This window comes from Falco peregrinus, chromosome 14, assembly GCF_023634155.1.
Source record: "Falco peregrinus isolate bFalPer1 chromosome 14, bFalPer1.pri, whole genome shotgun sequence".
Lineage (NCBI taxonomy): Eukaryota > Metazoa > Chordata > Aves > Falconiformes > Falconidae > Falco > Falco peregrinus.
The window spans coordinates 24,927,689-24,954,264 of NC_073734.1; the positions used below are offsets into that span (position 1 = coordinate 24,927,689).

Consider the following 26,576-nt stretch of genomic DNA (forward strand, 5'->3'; position numbering starts at 1 on the left):
TTTAAACTGCTGCAGTTTTAAACATGCTCTGAATTTTTCTCAGAGCACAACTGCCTTGTCATTGAGGAATGCTTTCAATATTACCGCTTGAAAATTTTTGTTTCATGAGATGTAAGTTTTCTTATGCAAGTAAGAGCTTACATAGCTTATAGGAGTACACAGGGTTTTCTGTGGCATACTGAAAGTCTGTTGATGATTTGACTTTCCTTACAAATAGTTTACCCACATTTTTATTTAATCCAGTAAACTTTTCTGAGGAGCAGAATGATCTTCGTTGCCTTGATAGGAGTTGTTGTTCGATGTTTTAAAGTGTTGGCAATGTTTAATAACCTGTAGTTCTAAGTGAGTGAAAACCTTTGTAAAAGGGAGATGGGGGAAGAGTTCTAGCTGTACCCAGCAGAGCCTTCTCAGCTTGCCTCGGTGCTGTTCCTGTTCAGTTCTTGCAGAAGGACAGCCAACATGTCAAGCCGTGTTGCTGCAGGGTTGCTTTCTGAACAGATTTGCTCTGAGCGTTGTGTGTGCCTAGTTAATGCATCACCTGTACAATTCATCTCGATCAGGAGAAATCCCATACTCATGGTTCTGGCCTTATAGCCAAGACAGTAAGGCAGTAGTTTTTAGTCTGAAAAAGGGAATCTTCAGACTCTTGGCGCAAAGCCTGTTGACCTTGGTGTCTTGATCAAGTAGAGCTTCAAAACAAAATCTCCAGCTTGATTCTACCTCTGATAAATTACAGTGCTGATTCTCAGAGCAGCTTACGATTTCCTTTGAGACTCCTCAGACTGTTGGTTGTGTAGGACTTGCTTTGGGATGCAATTTTATCACATTGGCAATCTGTAATTTAACAGATGAGATGTCAAGTGCCAAGTTTTGTGTTGTCATAGAAATTTATTAAGCTGGCAAGCTCTGCTGTTGTAGCTCGCTGGAAAGCTGTTTCAGTATAAGCCAAATGTTAGGGTTAGTTTATTGCAGTTCTTTGTGTGTGTTGCTCATTCACAATTGCTTGTTTTGGTGTGCTTGGTTGAGTGCAATACAAATTTAATGGCAGTGAAGCAAAATATTGCAGAGATGGTTAAAAAGCACTTTTTTTTTATAAACTTGTGATTGATGCTTTGAATGAATCTGACCTCGGATTGTTGCTGTGTGGTATCTAATTCATTATGCATCTGATTTTCTTCTTTCTCACAGTGCTGAAGGCGTAGTTATTCTTCTGAGTGAGCTGTTAGCTGGCTCTTTCAGACTGACAAAATGCAGAAATGGATAAATGTGGTTGGACACTGTGAAAACAACTAAGCTAGTGTTGTGAAAACTTAATAGTACTTTTTACTTGTGCATGTAGTTATGTCAAATGGTTTATGTAAGTTAAGCTATCGAATATGTCCATATTATCAATGTCTTTGTTAAACTTTTATTTTTTTCCTCGTTTTACCAAGTTGCCTTGTAAGGGGGGAAAAAAATAATAAAAGCTCGGAGGCATAATGTTGAATTCCTCTAAGATTCGACTTTGTACCCTGTAGTGTTCTGGTGAAAGTAGAAAAAGAAACCACTAACCATTTTTAACGCCACATAAACTTGAGCTTAAAGATATTTAAAAAAAAAAATTAAAAGAAAAAAATCAAAAAACTTTTCAATTAATTGGTAGTGTTTCATAGCAAGTTAACAGCAGTGCCTAGAATGGAGCTGTGAAGTTGCTACAGAAATTTAACAAATCTAATGTAATACTGTCTTTCAGGTGCCATGTTTCAGAACAGAGGAAGACAACTGAGAAAGAAGAGCTGAAGAAAGTAACACAGAACCAGATACAGGCTAATTGGGGGAAAAAAAATTAACCTGTCTCTGAGGTGACTAAAGGGGAATAATGGTGATTTTGCGCCGGGCTCGGCCGCCTGCTTCCGCCCCGACCAGCAATGAATCTTGACTCGCTCTCGCTGGCCTTGTCTCAAATCAGCTACCTGGTGGACAATTTAACCAAGAAAAACTACCGAGCCAGCCAGCAGGAAATACAGCATGTAAGTAAACTAATGATGCTACAAAATAAACTTTGGAAATAAAAATATGCTAGTGTCAGATGGAGGTTTTCTTCCTTACCATTTGAATTGTGCTCCACAGTGCTTTCATGTGCCTTACTCTGTTCCCTGCGGTGTTGAGAATCGCAGCTTGTGTCTTGATACTCCTGTTGGTTTCATCTGTCAGGTCATGGAATACAGCAGCTCAGAGCTGAGGCCAGTATTAACTTTGTAGCTGTATATTAGGATTTCACTGCTGCTCTTGAAGAGTGGTATGCAAAGCTTTCCAGACTCCTTCAGGTTATATCTTTCAACTTGTGGACATCCTGTAGAACTCACTGATTGGGAGAAGGAGGGAAACATTATACGTTTACTGTTCAGAGTTGTTGCGCTGAAAACCTGAGTACACATCTGAATGCTTTCACTTGCCTCATATAGAAGATTTTTCCTCTTCATCTCATTTGCTGAAATGTGGCTTGGTGGTAAAGCCAAGCTGACTTCCTTGGCCCTGGGTTTTCATAAGGCAGGCAAAGTAACTGCAGATTGAAACCCAAATACCGAAGATCTGGGCAAGAATTCTGGTTTAACTGACTCTTTTAAAAATAGCTCTGACTAGCAGGATGGACTGAAAAGCATTATCTGCAGAGGAGTTCTTAGGAGGAAGTGAATGTTACTGAGCCAGTTCTAGAAACTGGTTTAGTTCAGTTCCCAGCAGACAGCTGGGCCAGTTAGATGTTGGGGTTTTTTCTTGCACTAGTGCAGTCCTGCAGTGATTTGAATCCGATTAGGAGGCTGGAGGGCTTAAGCAGAGTGAGTTTCTGGTAACAGCTGACTTTAAAAGTGCGCTCACTACTTGCCTTGAGGTGAGAGAGGGTGATTTCAATAGTATTTGCTGCTGAAATTCACACATTAAAATGATCTCATAAGCCATGGAGGTGGAATACATTTCTTGTAGCTTTTGTAAGGTTCTTGTCGTTTTGCAAGTTTACTACTTGCAGAGGGTTCGTCTGAGGTTGTGTTGTCCTTTTGATCACTGTCATTTCCGTAGATGTTTCTTGCAGCAAGGTGTGACTGAGGCATGACTTGCAGGTCTGTCATGAGCAACACTTATGTAAAGGTTAATAAACATTTCTTTGATTTGGGAGAAGATAAAGTTGATGTGCCATGCAGTTGGAAGATAGATCTCTAAAACGGGGACAGATAGTTCCTTATGCTTTATGGCAGGCCTCTTAGACTCACTGTGGTGAGAGACTGGAAACGGCTGCTTTGTGTGTTTGGTGATAAGACAGATCTAGGATTTCAAGACTAAATGCCAAAAATGCCCATGATCACTTGTCTTTTTTTTTTAACTTCCTGGTATGAACTTCACTGTTGTAGTTGCTGGTACAGTTTTTCCTTAGATTGTTGAGAGATTATATGTGCATGCTTTAACTCTTTGTCTCTCGGTACACTGCTTGGTATAAATTTTTGGTGTGGTTCACTCAATGTTACAAAGCTTATATCTAAGTATACTGAGTATGTGGAAAACTGTATTTGGAGTTGTTCTTGTCCCAACTAATCAAAATTACACTTGTATTTACGTACATAGCTTAAGAGCATAACATGGTAAATTTGAACTAATTTCTGCTTAAACATATTTTCAGTAGTCAGTTTAACATAGGTGATGCTTTTAAGACTGCTTTAAAAAAATAGAATATATGTTTTAAAAAAAAAGCCACCAAATCTCCTGTGCATTTGTCAGACAAATTCTAAAGAATGGCATCCTCTGAAGTGAGTTTTCATCGTCTCCTTTTCCTGAACTCTGTGGTAAGGGGAACCTGGTTGGAGAGGAGGGAAGGGCTTTGCCGGCATTCATCTAGGAAAACAAAACTTCCTGGATCCCAAAAACCGGAGTTATTTTCAATCTAAGCCTGTGTTTGCCTAAACAAAATCCACCTATTCTCTGTATGATAAATCTAAATATGGGTGGCTCAAACTTTTATCCTGAATCAGAGTGGTTGAGGTTGGAAGGGACCTTTGGATGTCATCTGGTCCAGCCTCCTGCTCAAACAGGGTCCCCTAAAGGTGGTTACCCAGGAATGTGTCCAGACAGCTTTTGAGTACCAATATGGATGGAGACTCCACAACCTCTCAGGGCAGCCTGTGTCAGTGCTTGATCACCCTCGTGGTAAGAAAAAAAAAGTCTTTACAGGGTATTTTATGATTGGGTAGACTGTCCTGTAAATTTTTATGAAGGCTGCCAATACAAAGCTTTGTTTCTACTCTTTCTACAGGAAAACAAGCAATTCTCATTCCCTGCTCCCTAGAAAAGCTCTTATGTGAATGCAGTTAAAGTTGAAAGATGTTACGCTACACTTCTAGCCTTCTCATCCCCTCCTCCCCATATGTTAAATTTTCAAATGATTTACCTTTTGAAGTTACTTGTGTGCAAGGAAGCAATCTAATTCAGATGCAGAGAAGTTGTGTCGATGGCTTTAAGTACATACCTGTGTCCATCTGCTTTGATGAATTCATCTTGGTCATGGCAACAAGTAGCACCCTAGGAGATGGGTCCAGCTTCATGCCAGTCTTGTTACCATATCTAAATCTACATATTGGGATTGCTTCAATGAATTGCCTGTTTTCTGAAGCCTGAGCTAACTAGTAGAACTAGCTGTCAATTCAGTTTCACTGCCTTTTGCACCAGTTTGAGCATCTTGCTACCTAATCATGGGGGGATGGCTGCCTATGAAAACAGTGCTGTCAACAGAACTGGAGCAGGCTATTTACTCTGCACTGACATACCATGAGCATGTATATTCTAGCCCTCTGGTCAAGGAGCAGAGCTATATCAGAGTTGAATGTTTCTTTCCAGCAGATCAAAACTTGACAGCCACTGGCATTAGCAGGCTGTGAAGGAAAGGGAAGCATGGTGTCATGTAATGGTAGAAAAATTGAAATGAGAATGATCAGGAACAGCAGAACCAGAGTGGATGCAGCCTAAAGCAATGCTGTTTGTCTTTTTGGACAAAGAAACTACTGGCAAACAAGGATATTTAAGACACAGGGAAGCTGTCAGCTTGGTGGAGGCAGTCAGAGCTTAGGCAGAGCTGCTGGTTTGTACTGGCACGTTGTCCGTCCTGCAGCGAGAAATGGGGAAACAATGGCAAAACTTCTGCCAAAAGGTGAAGGTTGGATTTGATGTTAGCTACTACTATGTGAACAAAAGAGGCAAGCTATTGGTTATTAATGGACTTCAAATTTCTGCCAGTATGGATTTTACCAAAAACAAATAATGATGTCCAGTTAGATGAGGTTTAAAGGAAAGAGTAAGTGCTGAAACAACCTGAAGGTATTTCAGACAGCAAGCTGATGAGCTGGGATGTAGCCAAGAGTTACATTTTTGTTAGAATCCCCTATCATTTGACTTAAGTTTAATATTGTTGTTAAGATTTAGTAATGAGTGATAGGTATTGCAAATTCACAAATGCAGATCACCTATGACTGAGCTGTAGAATTCAGTTGAATGAGCTCTAATGACAGGGGAAAGACTTGATAAAAGGTTTCAGCTGCAGGTGTTCAGCATATGCTATTTGAGTTTAAATCTTGCTAATAAGCAATTTTGAGATGATCTTTTTTCTTTAGATGGCAGAAAAAACTTCCTGTATAGTATGCCCTTGTGTCTTAACAAACACTGGAATAATGACAGTTAGGACCAGTAGACAACGTAGAAGCTGCCTGCAAGATCAGTGAAGGTGCTGTATGATGGCTTGTCGCTGGGATGAATTCCTGCTACATAGGCATAGCACAGAGGTGCAAGCTGTCCCAGGGCTGTACTCTTGCAGAGTTAAGCACTGTAGCTGTGGGGAGAAGTGAGGCTGTGGCACTGTGTGGATTCTGGGCAGCTTTAGCGGCAGAGCAACTTGAAATCATCTTCTAGGTGACTTGAAAACCCCTTTTTACATAGCTTTTTAAAAATACTACCCATGAAATGTGTGGCTTGTGTCACTGACATGTCTAGATTCTTTCTCTCTTGGTTTATACTTTACATTTGCAAATATGGTTAATGACTTAGTTTCTAGGTTACTGATTAAAAAGGAACATTCTTAATAGCTAAAATTGTAGATGACTTAACCCCCAGAAGTACTGCTGTATCCATGGTATTAGATTCAGATCTTGCTCTGTAATGACTATTTGCTACCAAGAAGGTTTTTGGATTTATTTTTTTTCCAGATTGTGAATAGGCACGGTCCCGAGGCAGACAGGCATTTACTACGCTGTCTATTCTCGCACGTGGATTTCAGTGGCGATGGTAAAAGCAGTGGCAAAGATTTTCATCAGGTATGGTTTGCACTGAGGCATCTACTTACTAGTTTTCGTTGTTAAAAATCTGCAGTAGGGATTGACCTGTTTTAAGCACAGAGGCAGGTGAGAGGTAGTAGCTTCAAGCAAACTCTCTTCTGGTATATGGCCATTCAATTGCAAGCACCTTTTGCCAGTCCTGAAGTCAAAAGACAACAAATTGTGGATATCTGACTCATTATAATTGCTTGATCTAGAAAAACAGATAGCTTCAGTACAATTGCTCTTTCTACCACACACAGTGCTCTGTTTTGAAAGTCTTTCTTTGTCTTTTAAAACTTTGTCCAGACCCACTAACACTTCTGGTGCTGGCTATGTCTATTCTCAAGAGTGTTTTCATCCTTAAGCAATTTTGCCACAGACTTTTTTGCTCATAAACAGCAATGACGTGTTCTTAGATTGTCTGTTGCAGTGTGTGAGGATGCTTACAGAAAACAAAACTTTGCACATATGATAGAGAATACTTGATTGCTTTCTAAATATTAAAAGAATACCCAAATGAAACCTGATAAAAGCTTGAATGAAGATAGTTAATGTTAATGAGAATTTGGGCACTTAAAAGACTTAAGCACCTTATCTTTGTTCACATTTACTGCACACAGTGGACAGAGTTTTGGTTTATTTTCCTGTTGCAAAACAATGAGTGTTCAAGTTACCTTGTTCTTTTCAGACTCAATTTCTGATCCAGGAGTGTGCGTCGCTGATTACAAAACCAAACTTTATCTCGACGCTGTCCTACGCCATTGACAATCCTTTGCACTATCAGAAGGTTTGTATGCTTCTTGCAGGGGATCCCAGTGTCAGAAACTGCAGTGCGTTGGTCTGTAGGAAGCCAGCTGGTTTTCCCTTGCATTTTTCCTGGGCGTTTTTTATGGCTAAGATTGGGTGTATTAAAGGCTTCAAAAACTGAGCTTCCCCAGAAGTTGGGGGGTTGGGTTTTTTTTGTTAAAGTGAGGAAGTTATTTGATCACTCAGAATGACTGCAAACTAATTTTAAAGCTTAACCTAATGGTAGTACTTTATGGCTTGTTTGTGGCAGCCAGAACCAAAATAAATTACCGGCACTCCTGTTGAATTCAGTATGAAAGCCATGATAGTGGTTTAATAATGAAAGTGGGACAGGCAGAAGAAACATTTAATTTAGATGTATCCAAAAATAGTTCCAAAGATGTTTGTGTAGCTTTGTGTTAACCTACAGCAGAATAGTTACTAATATTCCAGACCTGCAAACAGACTCTAGATAGCTTGCCACATTACCAATGAGACTAATCCCTTAACAGCTTCTATTTAACTCTTCTTACCCGTTTCAGAGTCTAAAGCCTTCACCCCATTTATTTGCCCAATTGAGTAAAGTCATCAAATTAAGTAAAGTTCAAGAGGTAGGTGAAAGCTTATTTCAAAAATAAAGATTTTTTTACTAAGCTTGTTAGAAAGGACGATGTTCCCTCACTATGATGTTTGCTCTTGTTTGTAGGTGATTTTTGGTCTCGCTTTACTGAACTCTTTCAGCTCAGATCTACGAGGTTTTGGTAAGTGAAGCTTCCATAGTACTGCAGCAGGCACACTTTTTTTCTTTTTAAGCAGTGGGCTTTCTAGATGGATAGAGGTGTACCTGTATGACCAGAGTAATACAAGACCTTGCAATTAATGGTGCCAATGAAGTCTAGCACAGTTTTCAGAGGGGCAGTAGGTAGCACAGTATTCTTTTCTTATATGAAGTTGAAGGTCCCTTCCATGAATGACTTGGTAGATAATGAATCAAATTGAGGTAGTTTGGTATCTTATCTTCTAGAGGTCCATAAATTTATGAGTACTGACTATGGATTATGAGATTTCTGTTTAAGTCTGAACTGTTGTGGCTTATGGTAAACTGACTAAGGGAATGGTACCTAGCTAAAAAGAATGTTCATATTTAAAAAGAAATGTCAGGTTTTGACTCCAGCCTCTTTTGTTTTCAAAAGCTGCCCAGTTTATCAAACAGAAACTCCCGGATCTTTTGCGCTCTTACATTGACGCGGACGTCAGTGGAAATCAAGAAGGTGGCTTCCAAGATATTGCAATAGAGGTCCTGCACCTTCTGCTCTCCCATCTCCTTTTTGGGCAGAAGGGAGCCTTTGGGGTAGGACAGGAACAGATTGAAGCTTTCCTCAAAACATTACGTAGAGGTAAGTGTGGTGGTGTTCAGGAAGCCTGTCTAAACGCAGACTCTGAAGTGGATTTTCCTAACTTACTATCAGTGCAGACTGCTGATGAATTGGTGGGGAGCTTGGTGAGGTAGGACTCAGCAAATTTTTGTAATCCTAAACGGCAGAAAAATACCACTGTTCTGGCACTGGGCCATAATATACTGTTTTTTCTTGAATGAGCAGTAACACAGTCTTGTGTTTGGGTTTTGTGAGAAGTTGTGATAAATGAGTATAAAGTTAGGGGTTATTATTAGTCTGTGTATGCTTGCTTGCGTAGGGTCATATTTGTGGATTTAACTAAAGCAACTCGGTGCACTGTCCTTGAAAAACTTGAACTCTTTACTAGCTTTTAAGCACTGGGTTGTTGATATGCGCTGCAGTTCTATGAGGAAACACTAGCACAGCAAGGGAAGTTCTTTTGGATCAAATGCCGGTTCGTTGCCTGAAAACTACCATGGTCCTTGTGTGACGGCAGGGAATGTCATCATTAGGGTAGTCTCCTCCAAAACAGTGTCTGCTGTAAACCCATCAGAGTAAGGAGGATTTGTTCTCAAAGCTAACTGAATTTAACTCAACCAATTCCTTGGTTCTGTGCTGACCTAGAGGAAAGCACCTTTTATACAAGAACAATGTTTAAGTATAACTACTTAGTTCATATTGGGAACTCTTCTCTGAATGGCCCTCGGGGTATGGAGACATTATGCATCATCTTAAAGATAATGTTTTCTCAGGAAAGCCTGCCCATGAGGTGTCTTTGCTGCTTTCCACTATGAGCAGAACTCCGTCCACACACTGTGTCTCTCTTAAACTTTGCTTCCCTGGAAGGAAGAAGGGAGTATGCTTTTGTTCCATGCCCGAGGTGCCTGGTTTAGATTTGCTAGACTACTTAGACTCAATAGCAGATCCTTGGTTTCTTAATGCTTCCTGAGTTGGAGGAGAGGATTTTGTGGTACTGCTGTATTGTTTCCTGCTCTGTGCTTTTTTTTGGATGACTGTTAGTGACAGTTTAGTTTTAAACTTACCACTAGCACAGCTGTTAGTCCGTTTGGGCAGCTGCAGTAAACCTGTATGAACCTAGTCTATTCCACATTCTTGTTTGCTAGCGTTATCCAAGTGCCAATGGAGGACTGGGAGGTGGGGTGGAGGGCTGTCACACGATTAGCCTCTTGATTTCTACAGCAGCAGGGAAACTCCAGCCCAGCAGTCATGTTATTTTGAATAGTTGCTTGCGTACAACTGGTATTCTGTGGTTTTTGACAATTCTGTTTACTCTTGCCTTTAGATTTTCCCCAGGAGCGTTGCCCTGTGGTGCTTGCACCACTTCTATACCCTGAAAAACGGGACATTCTAATGGACAGGATCCTGCCTGATTCTGGAGGGATAGCCAAAACCATGATGGAGAGTTCTCTGGCAGATTTCATGCAAGAAGTTGGTTATGGCTTTTGTACAAGGTTTGTAGGAAAATGTAATTTTCAAGCATTTTGGGTGGCAGTCATTTTCTTGAGGCAAAAGGTTAAGAACACTTGAAAGTACTAAAATAACTAGAACCTCGTTAAATATTATAAGGTCATTTGTTCTGATTCCGGTTTTGTATTTTGCTTTCTTCTGTTGTGTATAGCATGTCTGTTGAGATGGTATAGGATGTTATCATGGTAAGAAGTGTTAACTAAAGCTTTTCAAATTCCTTGTGAAGGGTGTATAAGTATTTGACCACCACCCTTTTTTTTTTTTTTAAGCAAAACCAAATTGGCTAGGTAGGCATAAATTCCAGCTACATCCTACTCTGTTATTGGAAGAACTTTGCTCTTGTGACAGACTCCTGTTAGCTCACTGTTCACATGAAATAGGCTACAGAAGAACTGAAGGTAATAGTCTCACTTCAAGAGAATTGACCAGCAGTAGCTTTCTTTTTGTTGCATTGGGTTTAGATTGGTGTGGTACACAGTGTATTTGAGATAATTTCTAGAAATTATGATAGTGAATTGTTGAAGTACTTTAACAGCTGTGTCAGTCATCGCCTGCTTAGGCTTGTTTTGGTAAAAATACAGCTGTCTTAAACGCATCCTGGGTTTGTGTATGCATTCATAGACATGCATTACCCACGTCTTCAGCAGTGTTCCATATGCTTGCTCGCTGCCCCTACTCTGAAATGTTAGATGGGCAGCTCTGTTAACTCGACTTGCTGGAGCCACGTGAACGGGCTGTCAGCTGTAGAGCTGTATGGGGTTGGGGGAGCAGCAGACTAAAGATCTTGCTTATAGCACCCAGCACAAGTACTGTATTACATGGGCTATTTGTTTATACACTTGTGTGAATTGAAATAGTTACTAGCAGAGTGGAAGATGAAGCTAGACTTGAGTCAGAAGCTGTCTGTTGAGGAATACATTTGCATATATTAAAGTTGCTTCTTGCTGTTTATTTGCTGTCTGCACTTACCTGCACAAATCCAGCTCAGTTTTTGAATGCAGTTTTTAAGGATTTAGGATAGTGTTACAGGAGCCTGCAAGCATGTGGCTGGTTTTGAGGCAGGCCTTATTCTTTAGCCCTCAGTATGAACCTAATGTGTTGGTTCTTTTTTAAAAAGATGTATTAAGCATAAGCTAAGAGAAGTAAACAATTCTGTATTTTAAAAGAAGACTGTTGACTACTTTGGGGAGGTGATCAAATATCAAAGATGCTAACACAAGTTTCTGTTTCAACAGTGGAGTAAGGAGATGCACAATATAAATGTGTTGGAAGATACTGAAAGTTATTCCCTCTGTTAAGATGTGCCTGTTAATAAAACATCGTTTATATCTATACTGATGCTGTATAAATCTTGTTTGCCTAATTATGAAGTGTTAACAAAATGAAAGGGAAAACTGCAAAACAGGCCTTCAGTTCTAAAATTGAAACTTAAGCATATGCTCATTCTTTGCTCTTTTGGCTCCTTGAATGTTTTTGCTGGTGACCTTAATCAGAGACACTGTGGCTTGCATCAGGCTAAAAGGCATACTTTCACCTTTTGAACAGTGCACATCATAGTTTTGAAATGTGCATTGTCAAGGCCTTTATTCACTTTTAGCTGGCAGAAAATGTCAGTCTTTGAAGCTCTGTATCACAGGTCAATATGTGGAAGTGCTTTTAACAGAGAACAGTGCTAAACTTACCCTGTGCTTTTACTTTGACAGAGCGTAGCCTGTGAAATGTCTCTCACTGTTGCTTAAGTAGATCTAGCTTTGAACTGAATAGGTGGCACAGTATGTTTCATGGAAATAATTGCATGCGCTTTCTACTGGATTTCTCTTGCTTGTCCTGGAACTTTGTTATGTTGGATCATTTGATGAACATAACTGAAGTTGAGTGAATGGTCATATTTTACAGTCTGCAGTTAGTTTCTCCCAGCAATCTGTGTGCTGTCCCAGCTGTAGTCTCAGTTCTTGTTTTGGTCTCTGTCTTATCTTGTGCCACAGTGAAGCCTGTTTTTGTATTAAGATCTCTCTGTTCTGTTGCATCTTAGTGTCGAAGAATGTCGCAACATAATCATGCAGTTTGGTGTTCGGGAAGTCACGGCTGCCCAGGTTGCCAGGGTTTTGGGGATGATGGCTCGAACTCATTCGGGGTTGACGGATGGTATTCCATTACAAGTGAGTGGCCTACCGGGGTGGGCATTAGATATGTTTTAATCGGCAGAAAATAAGGAGTTGAAATGCTAGCCTGTCGTAATTTAAGAATTGTGTTTATCTTTCAACACTTACTCTGCTGTAAATTCTGTAGTACACTCCTGAATGAAGGATTCTCAAAGTGTGCAACTGGTGTCATTACTGGTCTGACTGGTCTACTGGTCTGAACTTCTGCTTGGTGTAGCTAGTTCTGTAGCTAGTGGCTTTTGAGGCTGCTTTATTTTTAACTAGTATTTGATTGAGTGTATTTAACTTGCAGTCTATTTCGGCTCCTGGCAGTGGGATTTGGAGTGACGGGAAAGATAAAAGTGATGGAGCACAAGCCCATACCTGGAATGTGGAGGTCTTAATTGATGTTCTTAAAGAGCTGGTAAGTTTCGTGAGTGTCGTGGTCTTTTATGTGGAGTATCTGGAAGAAGAGCATATCTCAATGAGTGTATTAATCTTTTTAAGCTCCTAGCAGTCTGAATGGCTTTGAATCTCACTAAAGTGATAGCACTGCTATACTTAAATGATTAGTGTTTTTCCTCATGAGCAAGAAAATTCTGAGGAATTGTGGGAATTAAAAGCTGCCTGAATGGCTAACTTGGGTGCAACTTGAGTTTTATTCCACACTGCTCCCACATACTCCAGCATTCGTTCTCTGAGCATTTTTTGTGTTTGAAATTATTTCTGACAGTGGAAAGTTTTGTGCGTCAGGCACCTTGTTTTGAAAAGCTGCTCACTGTAGGCATTAATGATGAAAATTAAACAAAATATTTTTGTAGCTATTGATTCCAAAACGAAATGCTTTTTGCATATGATGATGCTTCAGAAATGGAAAATCTTTCCACCACTTAAAGCAGCAATTTTTGTAATTAACTCAGTGAAACATGAGTACAGTTTCTTTTGCCTGCCTTATACTGGGTGATTTTTTTTTCTTATATGTTCCTTCTAATCTGTGCAGGACTCACTGTGTTGTTTTTATAAGCCTTGGAACACATAACTACCTTTGCTCAGCTATCTCTGAAATGAGTGGTCTGTGTTCCATGGTGGCCCATAGTTCCCTCCAAGCTCCCTCATCCTTGTGAAATATCTGCAAGTCTAATAGATGCTTTGCAAGTACTTGCAGTGTACATTTTACAAAAGGAAAAGCAAGTTGTTCTTGCCAGCAGGTCAGACCCTTCTGCCTTCTGTTGGAAGTTGTATGGAAGCCTACAAAAGAATTGAGTCAGCATGCTAAGAAAGGAGCTATGTGTTGGGTTTTTTTTTTTTTTGTTTTTGAAGGCTTGTTAGTCAAATGTTTGGAAGGATAGATAGCTACTGCCTGTAGTGCTGGGGGAAGTGCAGTCTCACAGGCTAGTTTCAAACATTAACTTGCATCAAGTTCACACAGCTGTCTAAATCCTGGTTCTGTTAAAACAAAAACCTTGCTTTCAACTACAAGTCAGGTGAATGTGAAGCTGGTTAAAATACTGATGAATAGGGGTTCTTACAAGACAGTACTGAAGATAGTAATGTTGATGGATGACTACTCTTGGTTTTCTGATTGCAGAATCCTAGCCTGGACTTCAAAGTAGTAACCTATGAATTGGACCATCCGGGATTTCAGATTCGTGACAGCAAGGGCCTGCATATAGTAGTGTTTGGCATCCAGAGAGGGCTGGGCATGGAAGTTTTTCCAGTTAATGCCATATACAGACCTTGGAAGCACGCGGAGGGCCAGGTAGGTTTACCAGCATTTCTGTTGCATCTTGCAAATTTCCTGAATTTCTTGAATTCCAAATGTGGATTTGTGACATGAATTTTTAGACAAGTCCCACTTGAGAACTTGGCCTGTAAGGCACAGGCCTCGGGTATGTTGAAGTACAGTCTGTTAATTGAACGGGGTCTGCATTGTTTGGGAGGAGATGGTCGCTTGCTGTATGTGTGTGGCAACACCTGGTTTTGGCAGAGTTCTGATGGGTGATGCAGCTGACTGTAGAACTGTTTTTACCTGGTTGCACAAAAAGGCTACAGCTTTGTGCAAACAAGTACCCTCAGCATGTGTGTGTCTGTCACTTCCGGAAATCCAGGGAGGAAATGTGTGAGATGATCAGTTATGTAAAACGCATTGATAGTAAATCTTGGCTCATCTTGGCTTTGATTTATGTCATTCTCAGAAATGTGGCAGTTAATAAAGTGGAAGGAACCTCAAACTCCAAATATCTAAACTACTTCTAATGTCTTTTATTCCAGCTCTCTTTCATTCAACATTCCCTCATAAACCCCGACATCTTCTGTTTTGCTGACTACCCTTGTCATACTGTTGCCACAGACATCCTGAAAGCACCACCGGAGGATGACAATCGAGAAATTGCTACATGGTAAACCTGCTCTCAACTTCTTTTTGTACCTAGAGTTAACTTGCTTGTGTAGTCAAATGTGGCTTTGTCTTTATGCAACCAGATTTCTTTGTAGCTGTGTGTACATCCCAATAGATCAGCCATTAGTATTTGTTCCGTGTTTGATCAGTGAAAACTCTCATATCAGAAAATCCTGTGTACTTCCATAATACCTGAAAAGGTACTGCCAGTTCTTGCTTTTATTGGAGTCTTCTGGTTGTCTGGAGAATTTCTGCTGATGTATTTTGGCAGATACTGTGAGCTTGGAGGTATGAATTTAAATTTATCTTTCCCAGGATGACCTTAGAAAAACTTCCTCTACTTGTATGAAAGGAATCCTGGGATTTAAATAGTAAATTTATACAGCTATTGCTGAGTTATTGCATAAAGCTGACTAGTTTGACTTCAAGCTGACCTTTACACCCCTTCTGATGCAGCTCTGTAGCTGATTTCAGTGAAGGTATTTACTTCTATTTCCACTGTATGGCCCAAAATAGTGAATGGGAAGATGGAGGATAATGGGTAAATTGGGGGAGGTGGCAATGATTACTTGTCTGTAAGGCAGACAAAACAAGTAGAATATATTCACTAAGTTTCACAGGTGGGAACCTCAGGTGTTTTGAAAGGTGTATTCCATTTCTGGAAGTATGTTTCAAGCCAAGTTATCAAAGTGACCCACCTCAAGCTGATTTTTTCCAGCATCAGCTTTCAATTCTCTCTCTTCCCTAACAAAATCAGAAAAAGCTCTTAAATGGTGTTTTTTTAAAAAAAAAAAGTTGTAATGGTCTTGTAGGCTTAATTGTATGTGGTAAGAGCTGCGGGGACCGGTTGTTTGCAGTAGGCATTGCTCTGTATGTAGTCTTTCAGTTGTTGCTGCAAAATGTGTGAATCCAGGATCCTGTAAGCCAACTACTTTGTAACTTCTGGGGGGTTGTTTCTATTTGGTTTTTTTCCTTTTGTTAGGAAGAGCCTGGATTTGATTGAATCTCTGTTACGACTGGCAGAAGTGGGACAGTATGAGCAGGTCAAGCAGCTCTTCAGTTTTCCTATCAAGCATTGCCCAGATATGTTGGTATTGGCCTTACTGCAGATCAACACGTCCTGGCATACCTTGCGCCATGAACTCATCTCCACGCTCATGCCAATTTTCCTTGGCAACCATCCCAACTCTGCTATCATTTTGCACTATGCATGGCATGGGCAGGTAAGTATTTTTAATAAGTGTGCCTGTAGTTTGTTCATGGAACTGAAAGCTTGTTAAGTGCGTTGAACAGTTAAAACAATGCTTATATTGGTTTATGAACTGGGTAATTTAAAACCAAAGGGGTAAATTAGCAGTGGCTTATCGGAAATAGTATGAGTTATCTCATCCCTGTCTTGAAGCAAACTGTTGTGATTTGATTTTCTTTGTGGAAATATATTCAGAGCAAAGAAATCATGTTCACTGAGAAAATATTCCTGGAGAAGTAGAGAGACCAAAGTCAAACTTGACTTGTTTTTTTTTTTCCTTCCAGTTTTAACCAAAGTTTGATTTTTATTTTTTTTTTGAAAACAAAAGAACACCAAACTGTCACAACAGTAACAACCCCCTCCACTCTCAGAACAGTAGACGCCACCCCCCTCCCCAAACTCTCAAATTTACACTTTTTGAAGTGTAGAAACCTGAAGCAGTAAGAGATGAGGCGGTTTAAACCAAAGTACTCTGCTAAAAGATAGAAACTATTCCATGTATAAAGAAGCTACTTACAGTGTAAGTTTTAGGAGCCTCTAGGGTGTTTTCTGAAAACTTGGGACTGGCTGCTACCCTTTACACAGAGAGCTTCCATGCAGAGACAGGGTAATTATGCGTGCAAATCCCATGCTTTCAGTGGACAAACAGGTAGGCTTTTATGTATTGCCCTTTTGGTATGGCCTTTGTCATTGTGTCCACTGGTAGTTAAGCAAGTAAGAGTCATAAGAGGAAACTTAACAGCAGAGGAAGTCTCTGGGGTAGGAGAATGCATTAGGAAATATCTTGCCTTGTTCAAATACAGTAGAGTTGATAAGAAGCTTTACCTCTTAAGTCTCGGTCTACATTCACTGCAAAATTATGGCTGTTTTCTAGCTGAAGTACTATGAATGTTTGGGTTTTTTTTCCCCTGACAAAAGTCTACAAATTGAAGAATGGGGGGATAGAAGTGATATGCTTTCTGCATAAGGTATTGAACTGGCAGAATATGTGACTTTTCCACAGGGCAGGCTTCAGAATAAAGTACAGAATGTCACGTGGCAGCCATCATGGTGCTGATCCACAACTTGAGGATATTTCACTTCCCCAGCTGAGGGAGTCTTTAAGCAAAAACCTTGCTGTCATCAAAATCTTAATGTGTTGTAGTTTAAAATTGCCCCTGTGTGAGCAAAGAGCTAGATACTGTGTTTTCCATGTTAAGGTGTGACATTTCAGGTCTCACTTCAAGACATCACATCAGGCATAACATTTTGTAAACTTGCACGTTCCAAGAGCAGTTTCTGTACAGTTGAGAGGAACTAGACCTGTACAGTGGTAGGAAAGAGACAGAGATGTACATCCTTTTCATAGTCATCCTACATCTTTCAGTTGTAGTTCCTGGATAGTTTATTGCACAAAAAACCTAACTCAGAAGTCAAGTTCTGAAGTTAAAGAGTAAATATGTTTGCATGTTAAGCTTTAGAGGTCAAATATCCTATTTAATGTTCACATGGTTGATCCTTTTCCTAGAGCAGGGGTCCTCAAACTTTTTAAACGGGGCCAGCACATGGATGAAGTGGCAGGAGGTCATTTATGGCTGCTTGGTTCCCCTCCCCGCCCCCAACCCCCGGGGTGGGGGCAGGGGGGCTTCTGTAAATACCGGGGGCCAAATTGAGGACCCTGTGGGCCATAGTTTGAGGACCCCTGTCCTAGAGGCATGAAGTAAAATCCGAATTATCCTAATTTAATTCTTCTCAGGGTCAGTCTCCTTCAATTCGTCAGCTTATCATGCATGCAATGGCAGAATGGTACATGAGAGGGGAGCAGTATGACCAGGCAAAATTGTCACGTATTCTTGATGTGGCGCAAGACTTGAAGGTGAGTTTTTCAAAGTACTGCTGTTGTTTTCTCTCTGGTGTCTTATGCAGATTCGCTTATCTTTTAACAAAGGCCAAGCTTAATTTAGATGTGGCTAATTTAGTCAGGATTACTTTGTTTAAGCATGTCTGAATTCATTTGTTGCTGCTGTACCTCATTTTAAAAAAAACCTCCCCCCCCGGCAAAAAAAAAAAAAAAAAAAAAAATTGAAAAACCAGTGCTCTTCAGCTGAGTTGTGGTGTCTGACTACAGATGCTTTCTACCTCTCCAGTTGTGAACTAAAGGCGGTTCTCCTTGGCATTCATAGTAGGGCTGGTTATCATGGCTTAGCTGACAAGTAACTTGGGAAGGAGTATAATAGGACTGCTTGCTATGGGAATGGACTGTAAATCCAGGAAGGGCTTTGACTGTTTTAAACTTGAATACCATTGAAATGGGAATGTAGAAGATTCTTTGAGGACTTTATTGCTTCCTAAAGGTAGATGCAGAATAATTGGGTGTCTCCAAAGTGCAAGAGCGCAAACTGCTGCTTGAAGTCAGTTTTGTTGTAGCAGTTCCTGTGCTCAAAGATGGACACTTAGAGCAAATGTATTCAGAGTGGCTCTGAAGGGGTTGAGGTCTCTTTGCAGGGAGGTGCTGGACCCTGGTGATTAATTTTGCTGTGATACCGACTTGGTAGCTCTCAGCCATTTGCTGGTGGGTTTTCATATAGAGGAATTTAAAACTGTCAGCACAAGGTCGCTTCAAAGAAGATAGGGTCATGATTTCAAATGAGAGCTCTTGCTTATTTGTCTCACGGGCAAGCTGTAAGTGAGTGAAGCTCATAGTACCAGTCTTTTCGTTGACAGAGAAAGCATAGCAGCATGTGATCGCAAGACTTCTGTACTAAAAAGTATATGGGGATAAGAAGGAAAAGAAAGGAGAAAGGGTATATTTGTGTCTTCACTACTAGTCTTCTGATTATTTTTTTTCTTTAGGCCTTGTCAATGCTGCTAAATGGTACTCCATTTGCCTTTGTTATTGACCTTGCTGCACTTGCCTCTCGACGGGAATACCTCAAACTTGACAAATGGCTCACAGATAAAATTCGGGAGCATGGGGTAAAGCAGGATTTTTCTTTCTATTTCTGCACTCTATCAGTGACTAACTTAAGTCACTTCATTAATTTTATAAGTAGTTTTAAAGTTGTGGAAAGTGTCTATGGTCTGATAGTACATTTTCACTGAACTATAATAGCTTAGCGCAGTTGTTTCCACAGTGCAATTGCCAAGTTTGAAATAGTGGCTTGGATGCAGTTTGGGAGATTAAGATAACATTTTTTCCTCAGGAGCCTTTCATCCAGGCCTGTATGACCTTCTTAAAGAGAAGATGTCCCTCTATCCTGGGTGGCCTTGCTCCAGAAAAAGATCAGCCCAAAAGTGCTCAGCTTCCTCCAGAAACCTTGGCGACTATGTTGGCATGTCTGCAAGCTTGTGCTGGGTAAGGATTATATTGCTTATGCTGAATGTGTAATCTGTTTGCAACTTGTTTGCTGGCACATGGTCACAGCTGGTTTGGAATTTCACAGGGAGAATGGGGTTAACAAAAGTATATAAGCTTGCAGGGGTGGATTCAGTAGTAGGTTTAATTTTGCACTGAAGCTTCTGAAGTTAGGTCACAAGAGCTTGAGTGTTCTTGTCTTTATAATTAAACAAGTGAGGTGATCTTGGTAACTGGGGGATGGCTGCTTGGTGAGATCCTGGGTTGTTAATGACTAAATACAGGGCTGTAATTTGCACAGAAAGGAATACAGGTGTAACTAGAGTGGGACAGCATCTTGGAAAACAGTGACTGCATAAAGGCTTTTGTGATTGTGTTAGGCAAATGGCTCTGTGTGATTACTACCCTAGCAGAAGGGGCTAATGCAGTCCTTGTGTGCTGAAGTGGTAAGTGGTGATTGTAATGTAACTGGGACTGAAACTAGATGTGCAACTTATGTTGTCTTCATTTGAGACAGTCTCAAAGTAGTGTAAGGGTGGAAAATAGCCTCTTGCAGATCAGATTGCTTAGCTGAAGTCCAGAAGAAAAGTGTGGGTCCTAGGGAGCAGTTTCATTTGCTAGAGGAGACAGGTAGACAACAGAAAGGACAAATGAGTTTTTAAGTACTGTGTTCACATTTTCTTAAAAATGACTGAATGTTGTTAAATATTTGTGGTGTCACTTCTCTGTGCTGTCAGATCAAGATGGTATTTAACTGCTTTTGACAGCAGTATTTCAAAGATAACTAAGTGTAGCATAGCATGGTGTATGTGCCAGAGAGACTGAAAGCTGGAGACAGTGCTAGTTTTGAGTATTCAATTTTGACACCAAAAGAGGCTGGTGTGTCTGCACATTACCTGATTGAAGGCCTATATTGTGTCCCTTAGCTTCACCAGTGTTGTTGTGAAAGACACAACATCTTTAAAGGTGTCCAGGATGGTTTGTGGCTGTCATGTAGATGCTAGGAAGTGAGTATTGACATAGAATTGTCATGATGGGTATTTGAACTGGGAGGGAATTTGAGGTACCTATATTTTGAGAGAAAGGATTCTCCTGACTTCTGCTGGGACCTGTGCAATTAAAATTCGAAATGCTGTTGAAATATAATGGTCTAGCACACTTCTTGGGCTGAAAAGATGGCTGTTATTTTTCAACTCAAAGTGCGTCTTCTGAGGCTATAGTTCACAAATTAAATTACATTCATTATTTTGCATTGCTACTGTGTCCAGATTTCAGAGGTTTAATAGTTAACTGTAGGCTTGACTTGCATCTAATGTCACTGTGTTCTGAATCTTAATGTGTTACCAATATTTATTTAATTAATTCCAAAAGCCACTAGTTCTCTACTGGCACAATTCTCTCTGTTTTTGGTTTCTTTTTATAGCTACTTGTATTCCCTTTTATGCAAGAATGTGACCTACTTGCAGTCATTTTCCATTACTTATTCTCTTTGAGCTTTAAAAAGAAAATGCTTGGCTTTCTTTCATGAAGCAATTGCTTTGATTAGCTTAAGTTTCAGTCACGAAGGAAAATCGCAGTAAATATTAAATACACCTGGAAGGGTAGTTTGACTTCACAAGCTGAAGTCTGCTGTTTCTTAAATCTGTTGATTTAGGACCCTGCTCTTTAATTAGGCTGTAATTATTTCTTGTCCCATTTTGTGTCCAGGGAGACACTTTTTTTTAGCCACCAGGACCCTGCATGTTTTGAGACACTTCATTTTTGGTGCAGCTTGTTTGTCACTGGTGGGCACCGCAGTTGTGGCATTGTGTAGCAGTGAGGCTTCAAAAAGAAATAAGTGCTCCTTTTATTACTGTGTTCTTAAAATGAATTCAGAGTGGTTGCAGGCACCACAGGCTGACCAAGCATGTGATTTGGTAACAAACTGCTTATGAGAAGGCTGCTTCTTGAGCTGCAGTGAGTTGAGAGGGGCAGCAAGCAGTGCCTCTCCCCATGCAGCTGTGTCCAGCATAGGTCAAGCGTGTCAGCTGGAGGCATGGTCACTCTTTCTCAGTCCCTGCTTGAAGAACGGAAGAGGCTTCTGGCTACCTGTGCCTAGGGGAATGAAAAGGCCTTTCCCTGCTCTGTAAAAATGGGTTAAAAAAATTTATGGAAGAGGTGAACTTTTATGTCAGCAAGCTGGGGCTTCCCTTAAGCTGACGGTTTTTCCTCTAGAGCTGGCTGCCTGTGGTTTTTGGCTTTTCCTCCTTATTATGTTCCAAAGTTCACCTTACTGTAGTTATCCCATAGCTCTTTTCTGGGAATAGCACTGATTAGGATAGATGCCTGAATATATTTTTACATAGAACTTGAAAATACTGACATTTTCTTTAAGAGCTTGTTACCATAGAATCATAAATCATAGAACAGTTTGGGTTGGAAGGGACCTTAAAGACATCTAGTTCCAACCCCCAGCCCAGGTTGTTCCAAGCCCCATGCACTCTGGCCTTGAACACTTCCAGGGATGGGGCATCCACAGCTGCTCTGGAAAACCTCTGCCAGTGCCTCACCACCTTCACAGTGAAGAATTTCTTCCTAATAGCTAATTTTTTCCAGTTTAGAGCCATTTCCCCCTGTCCTGTCACTACATGCCCTTGTAAAAAGCTCCTCTCCAGCTTTCTTGTAGGCCCCCTTTAAGTACTGGAAAGCTGCTATGAGGTCTCCTTGGAGCCTTCTCTTCTCCAGGCTTAACAACCCCAACACTCTCAGCCTGTCTTCACAGGAGAGGTGTTCCAGCCCTCTGATCGTCTTTGTGGCTTCCTCTGGACTCAATTCAACAGGTCCATGTCCTTCTTATGTTGGCGGCTCCAGAGCTGGATGCAGTATTCCAGGTGGGATCTCATGAGAGCAGAGCAGAGGGGGAGAATTGCCTCCCTTGACCTGCTGGTCATACTGCTTTGCAAGCAGCCCAGGATTTGGTCAGCTTTCTGGGCTGCAAGTGCACATTGTTGAGCTTTCAGTCTGCTAGCATCCCCAAGCTCTTCTGCTCAGGACTGCTCTTAATCCATTCTCCACCCAGCCTGTATTGATTCTGGGGGTTGCCCCAACCCACACACACCACCTTGTACTTGGCCTTGTTGAACCTTGTGAGGTTCACTAGAGCCCACATCTCAGTCCTGTCAAGATGCCTCTGGATGGCATCCCTTCCCTTCAGCGTGTCAACTGCACCATGTACGTTGTGTCATCAGCAGACTAGTTGAGGGTGCACTTGATCCCACTGTTCATGCTACCAACAAAGGTATTGAACAGCACCAGTCCCAGTACTGACCCCTGAGGAATGCCACTTGTCACTGGTCTCCACTTGGACATCGAGCCATTGACCACAACTCTTTGCGACCATTCAACCAGTTCATGCCCACCTACTTCTTCATAACCTTTGCCTCAAATGCAGTTTTTTTGTGAAAACCTGCAGTTTTGTACTTGATACAGCAGTATATCTTTTGGTATGATAACAAAGTTAACCTTCAGTCTCTCTAGGTGGTGGGACGTAGTGTTAGTGGATTGCTCCAAAGCACAAGTGACGTAACTGGTCACCATAAATACAAAATTCTAGCACTGTAATTAGTCTTTGTTGTGGGCTGACATATTATCTATCTACAGCAGGTTGCAGTTTGTTTTGCTGAAGTGTGCTACAATATTTAAGCATGAAGACTGCAAGTCTTAACTGCTACAAAAAAAGGGGGAGGGCAGAAGACTGAGGGTGGTAACAATGTGTGAACTTGGCTCTTAGGTCCTTAGTCCCATTTCCTGGTTAGGGCAGCACTGTATGATCTTGGAATGCCTCCTGCATCAAGGAAAAAAACTCTGCTGCCTGCTAATTGGTCATACATACATTTAAATGTTGATATTTCTGAGACTCTGGCATTGCAGTGTAAGCAAGTACATGTTGTAGATACTGAACCTACAGTGTTCCATGCTCAGAGTGTGGTCTTCAGGTCTGGTTGCACTTTTCCAAAACAGAAGTCCCTTTGGGTGTTTTGAAGGTAAGTTTCTGATTGCTTTTTGATACACGCCCCCAAGCCCATTGCTTCTAAGGCCTTTGACACGAGGCCCTGGAAATGGTTGATAAAATGTTTGTTGCCCTGTATGGAAACCTGCTCACCCATACTATCTCCCCCACCCCCCATCTGTCACGGGTGAGCTTTTATCCACACTACATAGTGGATCACTGTCTTTGGAGAACAACTGGAAGCCCTTATCTCTGTGTAGCCTGTAATGCTAAAGGCTGATCTGCACTTTGTTTTCCTGCCTTAATTGTCAGGATTGTTCTTCTGTCTTTTTCACCTCATGCCAACAGCTGTGCAGTAAAAGCTTGTGAAAATCGCGTTAGCCTTGTGTGGAGATTCCTCATTTTAACAAAACAACAAAGCTGTATTGGTATAGCTGCCCCATTACAGGAAGGTATCTGCTGCTTTAGCTGTCTTCCCCAAGAAGGTAGAACTAAAAAGTTCAGGCGTGCTGTTAATTATTGGCTGTATTTTCCAAAAGGAAAATGTTAGTGTTGTGTTAATATGTTTGTGGTTAGGTATGTCAGCAGCAGAGCTGGCTTTCCTTCCAGTTTCGGAACCTGGCAGTCAGACATGGAATACTTTGGAAAGAGGTACAAGCTGCTCTTGATTGTGCAATGACTTTGTGCCTAAGTTTCAGTTTTCAGTTGGCTTTTGATTATTATAATCTTGAATAGTTAGGTTTGCTGTCTCTGTTTTGGTTTAATGTTAGTGTGTGAAGCATGTCTTTCAGTGCACAGACAGATGAGTTTTAGTGAAGCAGGTGGTGGTATTTACCTCTCATCCTTTTTTGTCCTTTGAGTGTGTAGCCCAAGCTTTAGTCTTGTTATATCTCCCCTTTTGGAGAGACATCATGTGTAACAAGATTCAGAGTGGGAATAATAATGAGTGAAGTCTTGAGGACAGGAAGGAGCCCTGAGGAGCAGATTTGAATGAGGGATTGTTAGCATCAGTGATTGTGTGTGTTAATTTATGAGGCTGAGCTGTATATAGCCCAAAATGTGGATGACAGCATACAAAGACTGTTGTAGGTAGTCTGTTGTTCCAAGGACCGTTAGTGATGTAGATGCATATCCCAGATTTCTATAAGTCATTACTTGCTGGGGTAACTGTGAAGCACTACTTGAATTACTGAAAACAAAGGAGTATACTATTGGAGACTAATTTTTAGAACTACAGGTTAAATTTTTCTGTTTTCATTTCTCTTGGGATGTGCTCTAAGTTTTGCAAATAACAAAATGTACCTTCTGCTGGAGTTGTTTTACAGCTTCTATTTGTGAAATGTGGCCCCAGTTTCTCTAGGAAGACCATGTAAGATAGGGGCCTTAGTTTCACGCATGTTATATGGCTCACTAGCCTGCTTCTCTGTTCTAGGAGTGTTTCTCAGGAGCTGTCAGAGACGATCCTCACCATGGTAGCTAACTGCAGTAATGTCATGAACAAGGCTAGACAGCCACCACCTGGAGTCATGCCAAAAGGACGCCCACCCAGTGCTAGTAGCTTGGATGCCATCTCTCCTGTACAGGTAGACAAAAAACGTGCTGCGTTTTTTAGGAGTTACTGTTGATTTAACATTAGTTCTGCTGCACTGTTTGAGCTTTTTCAGCAGGACTCAGTAAAACATCATCTGGCTCCCTTAGTTTTATGCTTGCATGTCTAGATAACCTGTAACTACAGAATAAAGCCTGAGGTTTGTAGTTCAGAAATGTCTTTAATTTCACAAATGTTGGTAAGAAGTAACTGAAGGATAGCAGGATGGGAGCACTGAAGAGGGTTAGAGATTTGGTTTATTTAAAATAACTGAGGGTTTCTTTTAAAGTGCTAAAATTTACTAAGACTTTTGAGAATTAAGCACTGCCTTTGAACCTGATCTGTCTTGTTTGTAGCCTCACGGGCCAAGCAACAGTGCTGTGCTAGAGTGTAAGGACTTTGTTAGAACTGGGGCTTTTCAGCTCTCAACTGAATGCTCTTAAAAACAAGGTACATTTAAGTTGCTCCCTGTCACTCATCATCCCTTCCTCCTCTGGGAGCAACCCATTACAGACAGGTTTTGCTTCTAGCAATTACATTCAATGGCAGATTTAAAAGTGGTGACAAGTTTTTTTCACATGAAATAGTGGCAGTTTAGCATGTAAGAATGTCTGAAACATGAGTAGATTCATGAACTAAATACAAAGAGCAGTTTCCTTGTAAATTGTTGCTTTATTGAAGTTGCTTGTCACATGTACCAAATATCTTGGCAACCTGCTGCAAATAACCGATGTGAACAAATAGAGCAGCAGATGTTAGTCTGTAGTCATGCTGTCTTTTGGGCAGATAGCAGTTTTCTGCTGTTCCTCATCAGGAGCTCTTAAGTTACTGCTCTGTCAGGCAGTGTTGTGCCTTCCCTCCTCCTCATCACCCAGATCTTAATGCTTTTTATCGAAGACTGCTTTCAGGCATTTACCTGTGAAAAGCGGGCATAATGGCATCCTGTAGACAGTTAAAGGTACTCTGTGAGCTTGGTGCTAAATAACTTTTAAGTCTTGAGGTGGGGTCTGAGGTCGCAGACTGCAGAGCATAAACTAGCATAAAAATCTGTGCTGCTTATAAGCACTTACTGTTGTGTAACACTTAACTAGAGACTATAGAATAATCAGCCTTTCTCTAAAACCTCTGGTAGAATAGGATTTTGGGGATCGTAGAAGAAAAAGTGAAATCGCATTCTGTAGACAAACTAATCTGGGGTGATCTGGATGACTTCAGAATTTAAAGTAACTCCACAAAAGCTCTTTTCAGGAATATTTTGATATGTAGCTGTCTTTATACAAAACCTGCCAAAAATCAGCTTGATCATGGTTTATGGATGTCTGTGTATAATCTTCCTTTCTTCATTCAGATCGACTCGCTTGCAGGAATGGCATCTCTTAGTCTAGGTGGCTCGGCTGCTCCTCATACCCAGAGCATGCAAGGCTTCCCTCCAAACCTGGGCTCTGCATTCAGCACTCCTCAGTCACCAGCAAAAGCATTCCCCCCTCTTTCCACCCAAAACCAGACAACAGGTTTCAGTGGCATTGGAGGACTCTCTTCACAGCTTCCAGGTACTGCTATCCACATGGAGTGGTTTGTATTTTTGATGTATCGGAGCTAAGGCAGTGTTACTGCCATCACTGGGAATACTGGACAAACAGCTGTGTCATGTGGCAGGGAATTAAACAGTCCTTGCTTCTAGGTTCCTGCTGAAATAGCAGTGCAGAATGTTGCAACTGCAGTAGGTAAAAAGTTTGAGAGTCAAGAGGGTGAGTGTTCTGAAAGATTTTAGCAGCGTTATTTTAGGTTGGGACAGATTAAGAATCACTTGAGATAAAACTGCTTGGTATTAGGCAGTTATGAAGCTATATAGCTCAGTTCTTGGAAATTGAGTGCTGG

At 41.0% G+C, this 26,576-nt stretch overlaps 1 protein-coding gene and 1 non-coding gene across 13 annotated transcripts in view; both read left to right on the forward strand.

Annotated features, from left to right (window-relative positions):
• The window catches only part of CNOT1 (CCR4-NOT transcription complex subunit 1), a 61,517-nt gene that overhangs the window by 4,581 nt on the left and 30,360 nt on the right, over nucleotides 1-26,576 (forward strand). For all 12 annotated transcript variants that reach the window (XM_055818754.1, XM_055818761.1, XM_055818756.1 and 9 more), the window contains exons 2-18: nucleotides 1,733-2,009; nucleotides 6,219-6,326; nucleotides 7,018-7,116; nucleotides 7,658-7,726; nucleotides 7,822-7,876; nucleotides 8,309-8,512; nucleotides 9,816-9,984; nucleotides 12,033-12,159; nucleotides 12,455-12,565; nucleotides 13,730-13,900; nucleotides 14,413-14,540; nucleotides 15,522-15,762; nucleotides 17,524-17,643; nucleotides 18,621-18,743; nucleotides 18,971-19,122; nucleotides 24,543-24,693; nucleotides 26,047-26,248. In XM_055818754.1, the coding sequence (XP_055674729.1) occupies nucleotides 1,908-2,009; nucleotides 6,219-6,326; nucleotides 7,018-7,116; nucleotides 7,658-7,726; nucleotides 7,822-7,876; nucleotides 8,309-8,512; nucleotides 9,816-9,984; nucleotides 12,033-12,159; nucleotides 12,455-12,565; nucleotides 13,730-13,900; nucleotides 14,413-14,540; nucleotides 15,522-15,762; nucleotides 17,524-17,643; nucleotides 18,621-18,743; nucleotides 18,971-19,122; nucleotides 24,543-24,693; nucleotides 26,047-26,248 (2,332 nt within the window). In that variant the 5' untranslated portion in view covers nucleotides 1,733-1,907. The remainder of the gene's footprint in view (nucleotides 1-1,732; nucleotides 2,010-6,218; nucleotides 6,327-7,017; nucleotides 7,117-7,657; nucleotides 7,727-7,821; nucleotides 7,877-8,308; nucleotides 8,513-9,815; nucleotides 9,985-12,032; nucleotides 12,160-12,454; nucleotides 12,566-13,729; nucleotides 13,901-14,412; nucleotides 14,541-15,521; nucleotides 15,763-17,523; nucleotides 17,644-18,620; nucleotides 18,744-18,970; nucleotides 19,123-24,542; nucleotides 24,694-26,046; nucleotides 26,249-26,576) is intronic.
• LOC114011325 (small nucleolar RNA SNORA50) lies at nucleotides 25,018-25,156 on the forward strand. Its single transcript, XR_003553182.2, has one exon. It is a non-coding gene; the product is annotated as a small nucleolar RNA SNORA50 (small nucleolar RNA).